The sequence below is a fragment of the Schistocerca piceifrons genome, chromosome 1 (genome assembly GCF_021461385.2).
Source record: "Schistocerca piceifrons isolate TAMUIC-IGC-003096 chromosome 1, iqSchPice1.1, whole genome shotgun sequence".
In the NCBI taxonomy this organism is placed as follows: Eukaryota; Metazoa; Arthropoda; class Insecta; order Orthoptera; family Acrididae; genus Schistocerca; species Schistocerca piceifrons.
In genome coordinates, this window is record NC_060138.1 from 123,281,763 (window position 1) to 123,293,931 (window position 12,169).

General features: G+C 44.8%; 1 protein-coding gene across 2 annotated transcripts in view; it reads right to left on the minus strand.

Annotated features, from left to right (window-relative positions):
• Window positions 1-2,135: 2,135 nt before the first annotated feature.
• The window catches only part of LOC124803652 (regucalcin-like), a 58,439-nt gene continuing 48,405 nt past the window's right edge, over window positions 2,136-12,169 (minus strand). For both annotated transcript variants that reach the window (XM_047264691.1, XM_047264690.1), the window contains exons 4-6: window positions 10,145-10,357; window positions 9,954-10,066; window positions 2,136-2,367 (exon numbers count right to left, since the gene is read on the minus strand). In XM_047264691.1, the coding sequence (XP_047120647.1) occupies window positions 2,143-2,367; window positions 9,954-10,066; window positions 10,145-10,357 (551 nt within the window). In that variant the 3' untranslated portion in view covers window positions 2,136-2,142. The remainder of the gene's footprint in view (window positions 2,368-9,953; window positions 10,067-10,144; window positions 10,358-12,169) is intronic.

Below are 12,169 nucleotides of genomic sequence, written 5' to 3' on the forward strand. Positions count from 1 at the left end.
CCCATGGCTCGTATGGTTTCTATCAAAAGTTGGGTCTTGACAGGAGAACTGATCATGTTGATATTCATTGTCGCCAGGCGGTAAGCCTGGCAACGCGTTGTTTGGGCGAGGTTATCCATGTTGAAGTTGGAGAGAAGCGAACATCGGAAGTGATGTCACCCCCCGCCAAACGCGGTCCTCCTTGTGCTGCTTATGCTGCATGATCCGGCGGCGCCTCAGCTGGCCGCGGGTCGGGATCTTGTGTCTCGACGTCCTCGGCCCACGAAGCGGGCGCGGATGTCTGTTCATGTTCCATAGCCTCGGAATGTTTGGTAGTAAGGGACCGGGCGACTTCGCTGCCTGCACTGGTACCTTCCCGCTGCTCACTGTTTCTGTCAATGGGCTGATGTTCGAAAGCTGCATGTTTTTCTGTCTGTTCTGCAAGGTTGGAGTCAGTGGAAACAGCTTCAGCTTCGCGGCTGGCTTCTTGAGTGGTTAGTTGTTCTTCCCCGGCCGAATGCGAACCGCTGTGTTCCGACACGGTCCGACGACGGCGCTTTCGGCGTTTCGGTGATCGCTGTTTCCGTACATGGCCTTCATTGTCAGAAGACGGCACTGACTCACGCTCCGCCGGAACAAACGCTTCGGTCGGTACAATAAGGGAATCAATTGCCATCTTGCCGGCGTCAATGTCTGTCGCGTTCGGTAGCTCCAGAGTTGTAGTACTATTTTCCACCACTGGCCAGGTCGGCGGATCATCCAGGTTTTTGTCCGTGGAAAGTGATTCTTGTACCGCTGAAGCGGTCGGCCGTGTCTGTTGTGTGGAGAACGTCGTGAGCGCCGCCGCGTAAGTCACGGGTAGAACAGTCTTCGCCGCTGGTGGCGCAACGTCCTTCGGTGGGAGTTGTGTGATCCGACGCTGGAGACACTCGGAACGAAGGTGTCCTTCTTTGCCGCATCCGGAACACGTCTTCGGCTGGCCGTCATAAATAACTATGGCCCGGCATCCTCCTATCTGTAGATAGGATGGCACGTGTCGTTGGAGATCTATGCGCACTTGGCGTACTCCATTGAGTACTGGATACGTCTTAAACTGGGTCCATTTTTCAGCCACGTGTTCGTGTACCGTGCCGTAGGGGCGGAGCGCCGCTACAACTTCTGCCGCCGGGAGTTCAAATGGAAGTTCGAATATGCGGATAGTCCGCAGTCCCATTGCAGCATGGCCGACCTCGACGTTGCCAACATTGCCATCTGCGTGGCAGAAGCGGAGTTCTTGTTTCATCTCACGAAGCACCTTGTCGCATGTAATTTCGTTTATGAGCTTTACATAGACCGTGCTACTGACGATCGAAAAGTGAATGCCGACAATGTCGGCAGCCGGGATCTTGGCTTCCTCTTTTAAAAAGCGTTCGACTTCGAGCGCCTTTGGTCGGGTAAAGTCGTTCCGAAATGTGAATTTCAAGGTTGATCTTCTGTATTGGTTTGCCATGGTCTTGTAGCGCTACGGCGTCACGTTAGTGTCGGCCGAAAAAAGTAAACAAGGCGCGCGGGCCCTCTCTGACAGCGGAGAGCACACACCGCACGTCTGCTTCGCTCGGCTGCGAGAGCCGCACTCCTTAATCTTCTCTGTATCGTTCCAATTTTAGTATATGTACTGCCGAAGCAAGTACATCCATCTGAGCCACCGAGGGCGCAGAGGATAGTGCGCCTGCAAGGACTTTTCCCTTGAACGCTCCCCGTGAGATCCACATTCCCAACATGTCCACAACACTACATTCGTAGTGTGCCTAATAGATATTTGCCCATCATACTCATTACTCGTGGCAGATTAATCTACTAAGTCCCGTACGAGTTCGGGCATAGCGTGTGTTTTCGCACAAGGTGGTCAATGGCCGGGAAGCCATATTTTAACTATATACGACGGTAGTATCTGTTCCCGAAAGAACAATGCCTCTTTGCAGCTAGGGTGTCCATTTAATTGTCATTTCATTCTATCAAAGCTGCATGCTCATCAACGGTAACTGTTCTTTCGGGAACAGATACTACCGTCATATAGACATAGAAAGAAATTAATTGGACACAGAAATAAAATAGTTTGGTCTTATAGCGTATAGGCCTGCACCGAGGCTTTTTTATTTATAGCCCCCAATCTCTGCAACACATTTAGAGGACGACGGACTGCGCGGGGAGTCCCCGGGCGCCGAGCCCGGTCACGCGGAAGGTGCAGCCGGCCATGGGCAACTCGTCGGGGCGGTCCATGCCGATGGAGCCCGTCGTGACGAACAGCTCGTCGAGGCCGGCGCCGCCCCACGCCACAGACGTCACGTTCAGCGCCGGGATCTCCACCCGCCGCAGCAGCTTGCCGCTGCGCGGGTCCACCTGGATCACCTGCAAACACCGGCTATTACTGTTCATCTACCCAGTGTTTATAAGCAGGTACTTGCCCCGCTTAAAAATAAGATTCCAATTGAAAGAAGATATAATGGGAGTATGTTTATATGTTAAGCAGCGGTAGTTACTACATCAGCATCTTTATTCCGGTAGCCATCGGTTGGCGTGGCAGAAGGTACTTTTGTAGTACCGGAAATCAGGTATACTTGTCAGATAATTTTACAACTAGGGCAGCCACAACTGGGGTAGTCACATATAACTGATTGATCAATTCATACACTACATTAGCTCTATATGCTCTATATGCCTACACTACTGGCCATTAAAATTGCTACACCAAGAAGAAATGCGGATGATAAACGGGTATTCATCGGACAAATATATTATACTAGAACTGACATGTGATTACATTTTCACGCAGTTTGGGTGCATACATCCTGAGAAATCAGTACCCAGAACAACCACCTCTGGCCGTAATAACGGCCTTCATACGCCTGGGCATGGAGTCGAACAGAGCTTGGATGGTATGTACAGGTACAGCTGCCCTGCAGCTTCAACGCGATACGACAGTTCATCAAGAGTAGTGACTGGCGTATTGTGACGAGCCAGTTGTTCGGCCACCATTGACCAGACGTTTTCAATTGGTGAGAGATCTGCAGAATGTGCTGGCCAGGGCAGCAGTCGAACATTTTCTGTATCCAGAAAGGCCCCTACAGCACCTGCAACATGCGGCCGTGCATTATCCTGCTAAAATGTAGGGTTTTCAGAGATCGAATGAAGGCTAGAGCCACGGGTCGTAACACATCTGAAATGTAACGTCCACTGTTCAAAGTGCCGTCAATGCGAACAATAGGTGACCGAGACGTGTAACCGATGGCTCCTCATACCATCACGTCGGGTGATACGCCAGTTCTGGCGATGACAAATACACGCTTCCAATGTGCGTACAACGCGATGTCGCCAAACACGGATGCGATCATTGTGATTCTGTAAACAGAACCTGGATTCATCCGAAAAAATGACGTTTTGCCATTCGTGTACCCAGGTTCGTCGTTGAGTACACCATCGCAGGCGCTCCTGTCTGTGATGCAGCGTCAAGGGTAACCGTAGCCATGGTCTCCGAGTTGACAGTCCATGCTGCTGCAAATGTCGTCGAACTGTTCGTGCAGACGGTTGATGATGATGATGTTTGTTTTGTTGGGCGCTAAACTGCGTGGTTATCAGCGCCCGTACAAATTCCCAACCTTTGCTCAGGCCAATGCAGATGGTTGTTCTCTTGCAAACGTCCCCATCTGTTGACTCAGGGACCGAGACGTGGCTGCACGATCCGTTACAGCCATGCGGATAAGATGCCTGTCATCTCGACTGCTAGCGATACGAGGCCGTTGGGATCCAGCACGCCGTTCCGTATTACCCTCCTGAACCCACCGATTCCATATTCTGCTAATAGTTATTGGATCTCGACCAACGCGAGCAGCCATGTCGCGATACGATAAACCGCAATCGCGATAGTATACAGTCCGACCTTTATCAAAATCTGACACGTGATGGTACGCATTTCTCCTCCTTACATGTGGCACCACAACAACGTTTCACCAGGCAGCGCCGGTCAGCTGTTGTTTGTGTATGAAAAATCGCTTGGGAACTTTCCTCATGTCAGCACGTTGTAGGTGTCGCCACCAGCGCCAACCTTGTGTGAATGCTCTGAAAAGCTAATCATTGCATATCACAGCATCTTCCTCCTGTCGGTTAAATTTCGCGTCTGTAGCACGTCATCTTCGTGATGTAGAAATTTTAATGGCCAGTAGTGTATTAGAATATAAAACTGAATGGAAAGTCTAATAGTTCGCAGTAGCTGTTTTTATTGAAGTCGATTAGAGACCCCCATACAAATCTCTAATAGAGTTCAATAAAAGCAGCTACTGTGGGCTGCTGTACTTTTCATTCAGTTTTACACTGAAGTGACAAAGAAACTGGTATAGGCATGCGTATTCAAATATAGCGATATGTAAACGAGCAGAATACGGCGCTGCGTTCGGCAACTCCTATATGAGACAAGCAAGTGTCTGACACAGTTATTAGATCGGTTACTGCTGCTACAATGGTAGATTAACAAGATGTAAGTGACTTTGAACTTGGTGTTATAGGAGGCGATAGAGCGATGGGACACAGCATCTCCGAGGTAGCGATGAAGTGGGGATTTTTCCATGTGACCATTTCACGACTGTACAGTGAATATCAGGAATCCGGGAAAACATCAAATCTCCGACATCACTGCTGCTGGAAAAAGATCCTGCAAGAATGGGACCAACGATGACTCAAGACAATCGTTTAACGTGACAGAAGTGCAATCCGTCCGCAAATTGCTGTAGATTTCAATGCTGAGCCATCAACAAGTGTCAGTATGTGAACCATTCAACAAAACATCATCGATGCTTTCGGAACCGACGACCTACTCGTGTACACTTGATGACTGCACGACACAAAGCTTTGCGCTTCGCCTAGACCCGTCAACACCGACATTGGAGTTTTGGTGACTAGAAACATGCTGCCTGGTCGGATGAGTCTCAAGTTGTATCGAGCCGATGGACGTGTACGAGTATGGAGACAACCTCATGAATCCATGGACCCTGCATGTCATCAGGGGACTGTTCTAGCTTGTGGAGGCTCTGTAATGGTGTGGGGCGTGTGCAGTTGATGTGACGTCGGACCCCCTGATACTTCTAGATACGACTATGACAGTTGACACGCACGTAAGAATCCTGTCTGATCACCTGCATTCATGTCCATTGTGCATTCCGACGGACTTGGGCAATTCCAGCAGGACAATGCGACACCCCAAACGTCCAGAATCGCTACAGAGCGGCTCCAGGAAAACTATTCTGAGTTTAAACACTTCCGCTGGCCACCAAACTCGTCAGACATTAACATTATTGAGCATATCTGGGATTCCTTGCAACTTGCTGTCCAGAAGATATCTCCACCCCCTTGTACTCTTACAGATTTATGGACAGCCCTGCAGGATTCATGGTATCAGTTCCCTCCAGCGCTACTTCTGACACTAGTCCAGTCCATGCCACATCGTATTGCGGCACTTCTGCGTGCTCGCGGGAAACCTGCAAGTGTACCAGTTTCTTTGGCTCTTCAGGGTATATTATGACAGTTTTAACTGCTGCATATATTCACCTGATATAATGCATCGATCGATCAATCATTTATGTGTAATGGGTACACTTTGACTGATTTTCACATTCAAAGGTTTTTTTAACATCTGTGGTATTTGTGTTAGTGAACTTAGAGGCTTTTATGAAAAGATTACATAATAATTAGTACATTAAAATCCGTAAAATCCAGAGGAAGTAATGGGAAAAAACTGAACATAGCCAAAGTTAGCAAGGATAACAATATTTCAAAAACAGACCAACTTTGACCGCCCAGAAATAAATACCTTGAGTTAAATTTTTCTTAAGTGCTTTATCAAGCCTCATAACAGAAGAATCCCACGCATGGTACTTATATCAGTGCGGTCCAACATCAAAATTGTAAATAACTGTAATGAAAGGTACTAAGGTGGAGTACCACATACATAGCTCCAAAATTAGCTGAGCAAAATACTTTCAATTTCATCCATCTTAACCTAAATCCCAGTTCCAAAACATCCATTGCAGATAGAATTAAAGTTATCTATTCTTCATTTATCCAGACAATATCAGGCACTTGTAGCCAAACAAACTTCACATTTGTTTCCAGAGACATTTGACATTATAATTTGTACCTGAATTATTACCTGAACCATAACAGCTTACAATTTGAGAAACATTTCACTGACTTTTGTTTTTCTTAGTAGGCGCATTAACAATTACAAATGAGCCTTCGTCTATATACCGATGGTTAACATGTGTATTTCTTAGTTCACACTGTGATTGGCGTCAATATTGGTACTGTTAAATAAGTTGTGTATCTGTGGTCCTTGGGTAACCATAACCTGTGATCAAAATAGCTCCGAAACAGAGAAATCTTATACATTACCTGAGAAATCGCAATGTAGTTGGAAGATATAAACACGTGATCTGTTTAGAGAATTAATCGAGTAACATACATAATTAGTTGGAAACACCAATCGCTTTGCAGTTAAATGACATCAGTGGATTTTGCACAACCTGAGTAACTGACTTTTTCGTATACAACTATAAGTTGCAACAGGTTTTCCAACTGTTGCGCAAGAAAATCGGCACTTCTTGGCGCCATTTAAAGTATATTGATCGAAATCTACCACTGAACAGTGTGTACTAAACTCCCAATTGCGATCCAACAGAGAGCTGTTAAGCTTCTGGTGTATGATAGCCAAAGGTAACCACGGCAGTCGAAGTATACCCGGTTTATGGTTCTCTCAAGTCACTCATTTCTGTTCCAGTAATGAATGGTCTGCAGAACGAAAGACTGTTGATACGTTCTGTCTGATCTTGGACCTCTCTTATTTTACCTTTGTATTTCCGCGAGCACAGGATGTCCCATTTAACCTGACCACTCCAAATCGTTATATTCAGAAGCGAAATAAAAAAATAAGCAAACTTGTTTAGTTATCATGGGGACATCAACCAGCATGAATTCCTCGAGGGGGCTCACCATTCTTTGGCGAGTTCATGCTTCGCTACCAAGGGGCCCCAGGCTTTGAAGCATCTTTTCCCTTCCGTGCTGCGTGCCTATCGTCTTCCTATTCTTTTTCCCCTCCCTTGGGAACATGTCTGGGATGGTCTTGGAAATGTCTCTGGACTATCAACTCGGATACCATGGCTGCGGTTACCCTTGACGCTGCATCACAGACAGGAGCGCCTGCGATGGTGTACTCAACGACGAACCTGGGTGCACGAATGGCAAAACGTCATTTTTTCGGATGAATCCAGGTTCTGTTTACAGCATCATGATGGTCGCATCCGTATTTGGTGACATTGCGGTGAACGCACATTGGAAGCGTGTATTCGTCATCGCCATGCTCGTGTATCACCCGGCGTGATGGTATGGGGTGCCATTGGTTACACGTCTCGGTCACCTCTTGTTCGCATTGACGGCACTTTGAACAGTGTACGTTACATTTCAGATGTGTTACGACCCGTGGCTCTACCCTTCATTCGATCCCTGCGAAAGCCTACATTTCAGCAGGATAATGCACGACCGCATGTTGCAGGTCCTGTACGGGCCTTTCTGGATTCAGAAAATGTTCGACTGCTGCCCTGGCCAGCACATTCTGCAGATCTCTCACCAATTGAAAACGTCTGGTCAATGGTGACCGAGCAACTGGCTCGCCACAATACGCCAGTCTCTACTCTTGATGAAATGTGGTATCGTGTTGAAGCAGCATGGGCCGTTGTACCTGTACACGCCATCCAAGCTCTGTTTGACTCAATGCCCAGGCGTATGAAGGCCGTTATTACGGCCAGAGGTGATTGTTCTGGGTACTGATTTCTCAGGATGTATGCACCCAAACTGCGTGAAAATGTAATCACATGTCAGTTCTAGTATAATATATTTGTCCGATGAATACCTGTTTATCATCTGCATTTCTTCTTGGTGTAGCAATTTTAATGGCCAGTAGTGTAGCTACCATGCACCGCTAAGATTATATCCACTGGCTGAAGTTCTCTAACATTCTTGTTTCTACAGCCACTTCAATTACACAATCCCGCTATGTAGGAACCTGGGACGAAACTTTTGTTTCGTTTCGTTAAAGAGTATTTCGTGTATGTTTCTAAGGTTTTGTTCAGCAACAACAGATTTATCAGGTTCTCGATTTTTGATATGCCGTTGGCGTCCTGCACAACAGTCGGAAACGGTACGGGTGGACTGACTGATGTAACTGCTTCCGCATTCACAAGGGATTTTATAAATAACAGGAATCCTGAGGCCGAGACTGTCCTTAACATGGCGTAGCATCCCCATCATCTTCTTAGGCGGTCGGAAAATAGGTCTTAATGACATCTTGCAACCTTCAGTGAAAAGCGTTTACCCAGTGTATTCGTACGGAACCAAGGTCATTAGTCACAAGTGATGCATCTGCTTCTGTGTTAGGATACTAGCCGTTATCTGCGGTAGTGTCCGCATATCAGTAGTTTTGTTATTATGAGCAATGGTAAGTAAGATATTGTAAGTGCAATGAAGTCAGCCGCCATATTATTGCTCTTCGGCGTTATCAGAAACATTGGGTTACGTTTCAGTAAACAAGTACAGTGATGACTCTGGAAATTTCATCGCACTATCAATGCTTTCCAGTCAGTTTTGCTTATACTATCTCAATTAGGTGCTAACTCATGATAAGCCAGCCAAAGTGCTCTCGCTCCCTGATGCACCCGGTGCAATAATATTATGATTGACCAATAGCTATACGTTGTACAACATGTACTTAATACAACAGATTTTACATTTTTTAGTGCCACTTCTTTTAATTTCTGAAGTAGCCTTTGTTCCTCATTGCCATCATCCCATGCCAAATTTCATCGAAATCGGTTCAGCGCTATAGACATGAAATGGTGACACAGTTACTTTCACGCTTATAATATTAATATGGAAGTATGAATTAAACACTTTGAGACTTCTATATGCATTGTATTCATTACGTTGAATCGTTTTGCGTAGACTCTATCAAACAATAAAAGTGTTTTTACAAAATAAAGTTTAAAAGTCAAAGAGTAAATAGGTTTCTTCTAAGCCTAAATATGCTTCCGTAATTCTCGTTGTACTCTTCAATTCGATGATTATTCTATACCACACGCTTTCTAAAGCAGCCTACTTCGTTCCTCGGGGTTCAAGCTATCTTCATAGCAAATTCCATCGAAATTGGTTTAGTTGTGAAAACTTAACAGAATTAGTTATGCATTTACAATATGACAGTTCTCGGCCGCCCCCTGCTGGGACAATGAGGACGTTCCTACAGCGTTACCGATGGGAAGTGTTTGATCACCCACCATACAGCCCGGACTTGGTCCCATCTGGCGTTCATCTCTACTGACATGAAACACTGGTAGTGAAGACAACGTTTTGGAACAGGCAACGTGCTGCAGACCAGCGTTTAAAATAGTCGGAAAGTGTAGGCGGCTGCCTTCTATGACGAAGGTATTGAAAAGTTGGTATAACGCTGCGGAGGGGTGACTATGTAGACAAGTTGCTGGAAGATGCAGTTAACAGTTGCAAATAGAAAGTTTCCGATTTTCACTGTGGTTCCCATTTAGTGATCGTTCGGAACTTACTTTCTGGACAATCATGGTATCAGTATGGATTAGGGACTAGGCATGAGAGAAATGTAACACTATGGCGGATCACAGTTGACAGTGTCTCATGTCCTCATTCCATGACACACTGCAGAGAGGTTTCGAATTTGACCCAAGACATACGCTACAAGCCTAGAGAACAGGAACTTCACGCCGTCACGTCTCCTCGATTTTGACAGTCTTATATCGTCAGCGAAAATTTGTTATGCCAGAAGGGTTTCAACGAGCTACTTTCGATTCTAGAGCCACCACACACACGCGTGTTTTGACGATCTCGACTACGAAGGTTAGTCTCTGACCCAACAGAAATGAAAATACTACCTGCTTGCCGCCAAAGCACGCCACCCATAGGTTTCCGTCTGTATCAATAGTTTGTCCGTCTGGCAATCCTTCCACGCCATTTTCTTTAAAATTGAAAACGGTTCTTCTGTTGCCTACAAAAGAAACGCTTTAGTCAGGACAAACCTCAATTTGAGAACACTAGAGTAACTTCAATTATGTATGTGGTTTACCTATTTTGCTCTCGGTAATATCAAAATCGAAGGCATCTATTTTTCCTGTGGCAGAATCTATATAATACATAGTTTTGTTATCCAGACTCCACGCCAAACCGTTTGAAATGCTGATTTTTGTTACGTGCGTCTTAGTGCTTCTGTCCTTGGCAAGGTTGAATAATATTCCTTTTTCTGGAGTGATCTCATTATTTACTACTGGTCCAAACGTCCCTGAAACAAAAATAATCAACAATTTTAAATGTCTGTTGACAAATAACTTTCACTTTTTGGAGTTAGAGAAGACTTCTTCAATTTTTTAAACGTGTATTAATAATATTGTACTTTGTGAAGAAAATGTCACGTATTCGTACTTCATAGCACGATCCCTTGCATTCTAGAAATGCAAGAAAATCTGTAATAAAACTGCGTCCTCCTCGCATTTTCAGTGAAAAACTGTGGTCAAAGATCGACTATTTGGCAAGACGGTACTGAAATATGCAACAAGTATCGATTTTTAATATAATGTAATCTGGTTTAGAATGTAGTAGAACATGTATTGGACGGGTTTGGCCCGTCTCTGTTCCATCGGTTCACATCAAGCCTGGTCTTTCTAAACATGCTTTGCATACCGGTGCTGCGGATCATTGCACTTGACTCATGTGATGCGTGACGCTAATGCTTGAAGGGAAGGTACCAAGCAGAAGTATAACACAGTACTGGAGGGTAACAGAGGGAGGGATTGACCAATAAGGAGAGGATGGAGCTGGTGTTTTTTACCTTGAAGGAAGGGTTATAAATGAATAAGGGCGGAGCAAAGCTAATAACGGCCCAGAAACCGTAGCGTTAAGTCACTCACGTGAGACTGTGAAAATTCTTTAATTAAATGTGTGTGAGTCTGTACTTAAATTGCTGAATCACTGAGACCCACAATATCCTAGCGCAACGCAATATGACAGCTAAAAAAAAAAAAAAAATAAATAAATAAATAAATAATTCAAAAAGAATGGCCCTGACTAAAAAGAAATCCTAACAATAACCTATACATTTCATTAAGCACTTACCTCACAAAAATCTTCATTACGCGAACTAATGTAATACAGCGAGCGTCAATACTGCCTGCTGAATAAAAGATTCTAACTACTAAAGCCACTAACTACTAATAGGCATGTGGTTAGCAAAGGAAAGATTTTGTTGCGAACCAAATAATGTATTTTTTACCTTAGTAATGTGACATCCAGTTCAAACATGAGTATAAGTCCTCATTGACATCCAGTACAAAGATATATAATCATGAATAATTTTCAATCTCCAAGTCGGATTCTTCCAGGTCGTTAGCCTACGCTAACACTTCAGACTTCTACCTTCCATCAATGTTAACTTCTCACATTTAACATCCACCACTGCTGGCTGTTCACCTCTAACTGCCCAACAGTTCCTCCATCACTGCTGGCGACTAACTTCCAACTGCCCAACACTACTGGCGATTAACTTCCAACGAGTCTGGCCAACCACAGAATCTCTTACAAAGAAAGCGCAGTCAGAGATCCAATGCAAAGCTCTACACAGCGCTGCCAACACAGAAGCAGCCCACTTACAACTGAAAGGAATCGCTAAATTTCAGCTACACGATGAATCATACAAATGTAAAGGCTTTAGTTCAGCTAAATATTTAATGATTCAATCATGAATAACTTAAACTGCACGAATAACTTCAACTGGAGCGGTCACATACATAATGTTGTGGGGAAAGCTAACCAAAGACTGTCATCAATTTACTTAGAAGATACAACAGAACTAATAAAGAGACTGTCTACATTATACTTGTACATCCCCCTCTGGAGTATTGGTGCGCCTTGTGGTATCCACATCAGATAGGATTGACGGAGGACAACGAAGAGGTACAAAGAAGGGCGGCTCTTTTTGTATTATCGCGAAATATGGGATGAGAGGTCGTTGATATGTTATGCGAATTGGGGTGGCCATCTTTAAAACAGACATTTTTTGTTTCCGCAGGATATTTCCACGGAATTTCAATCACCAACT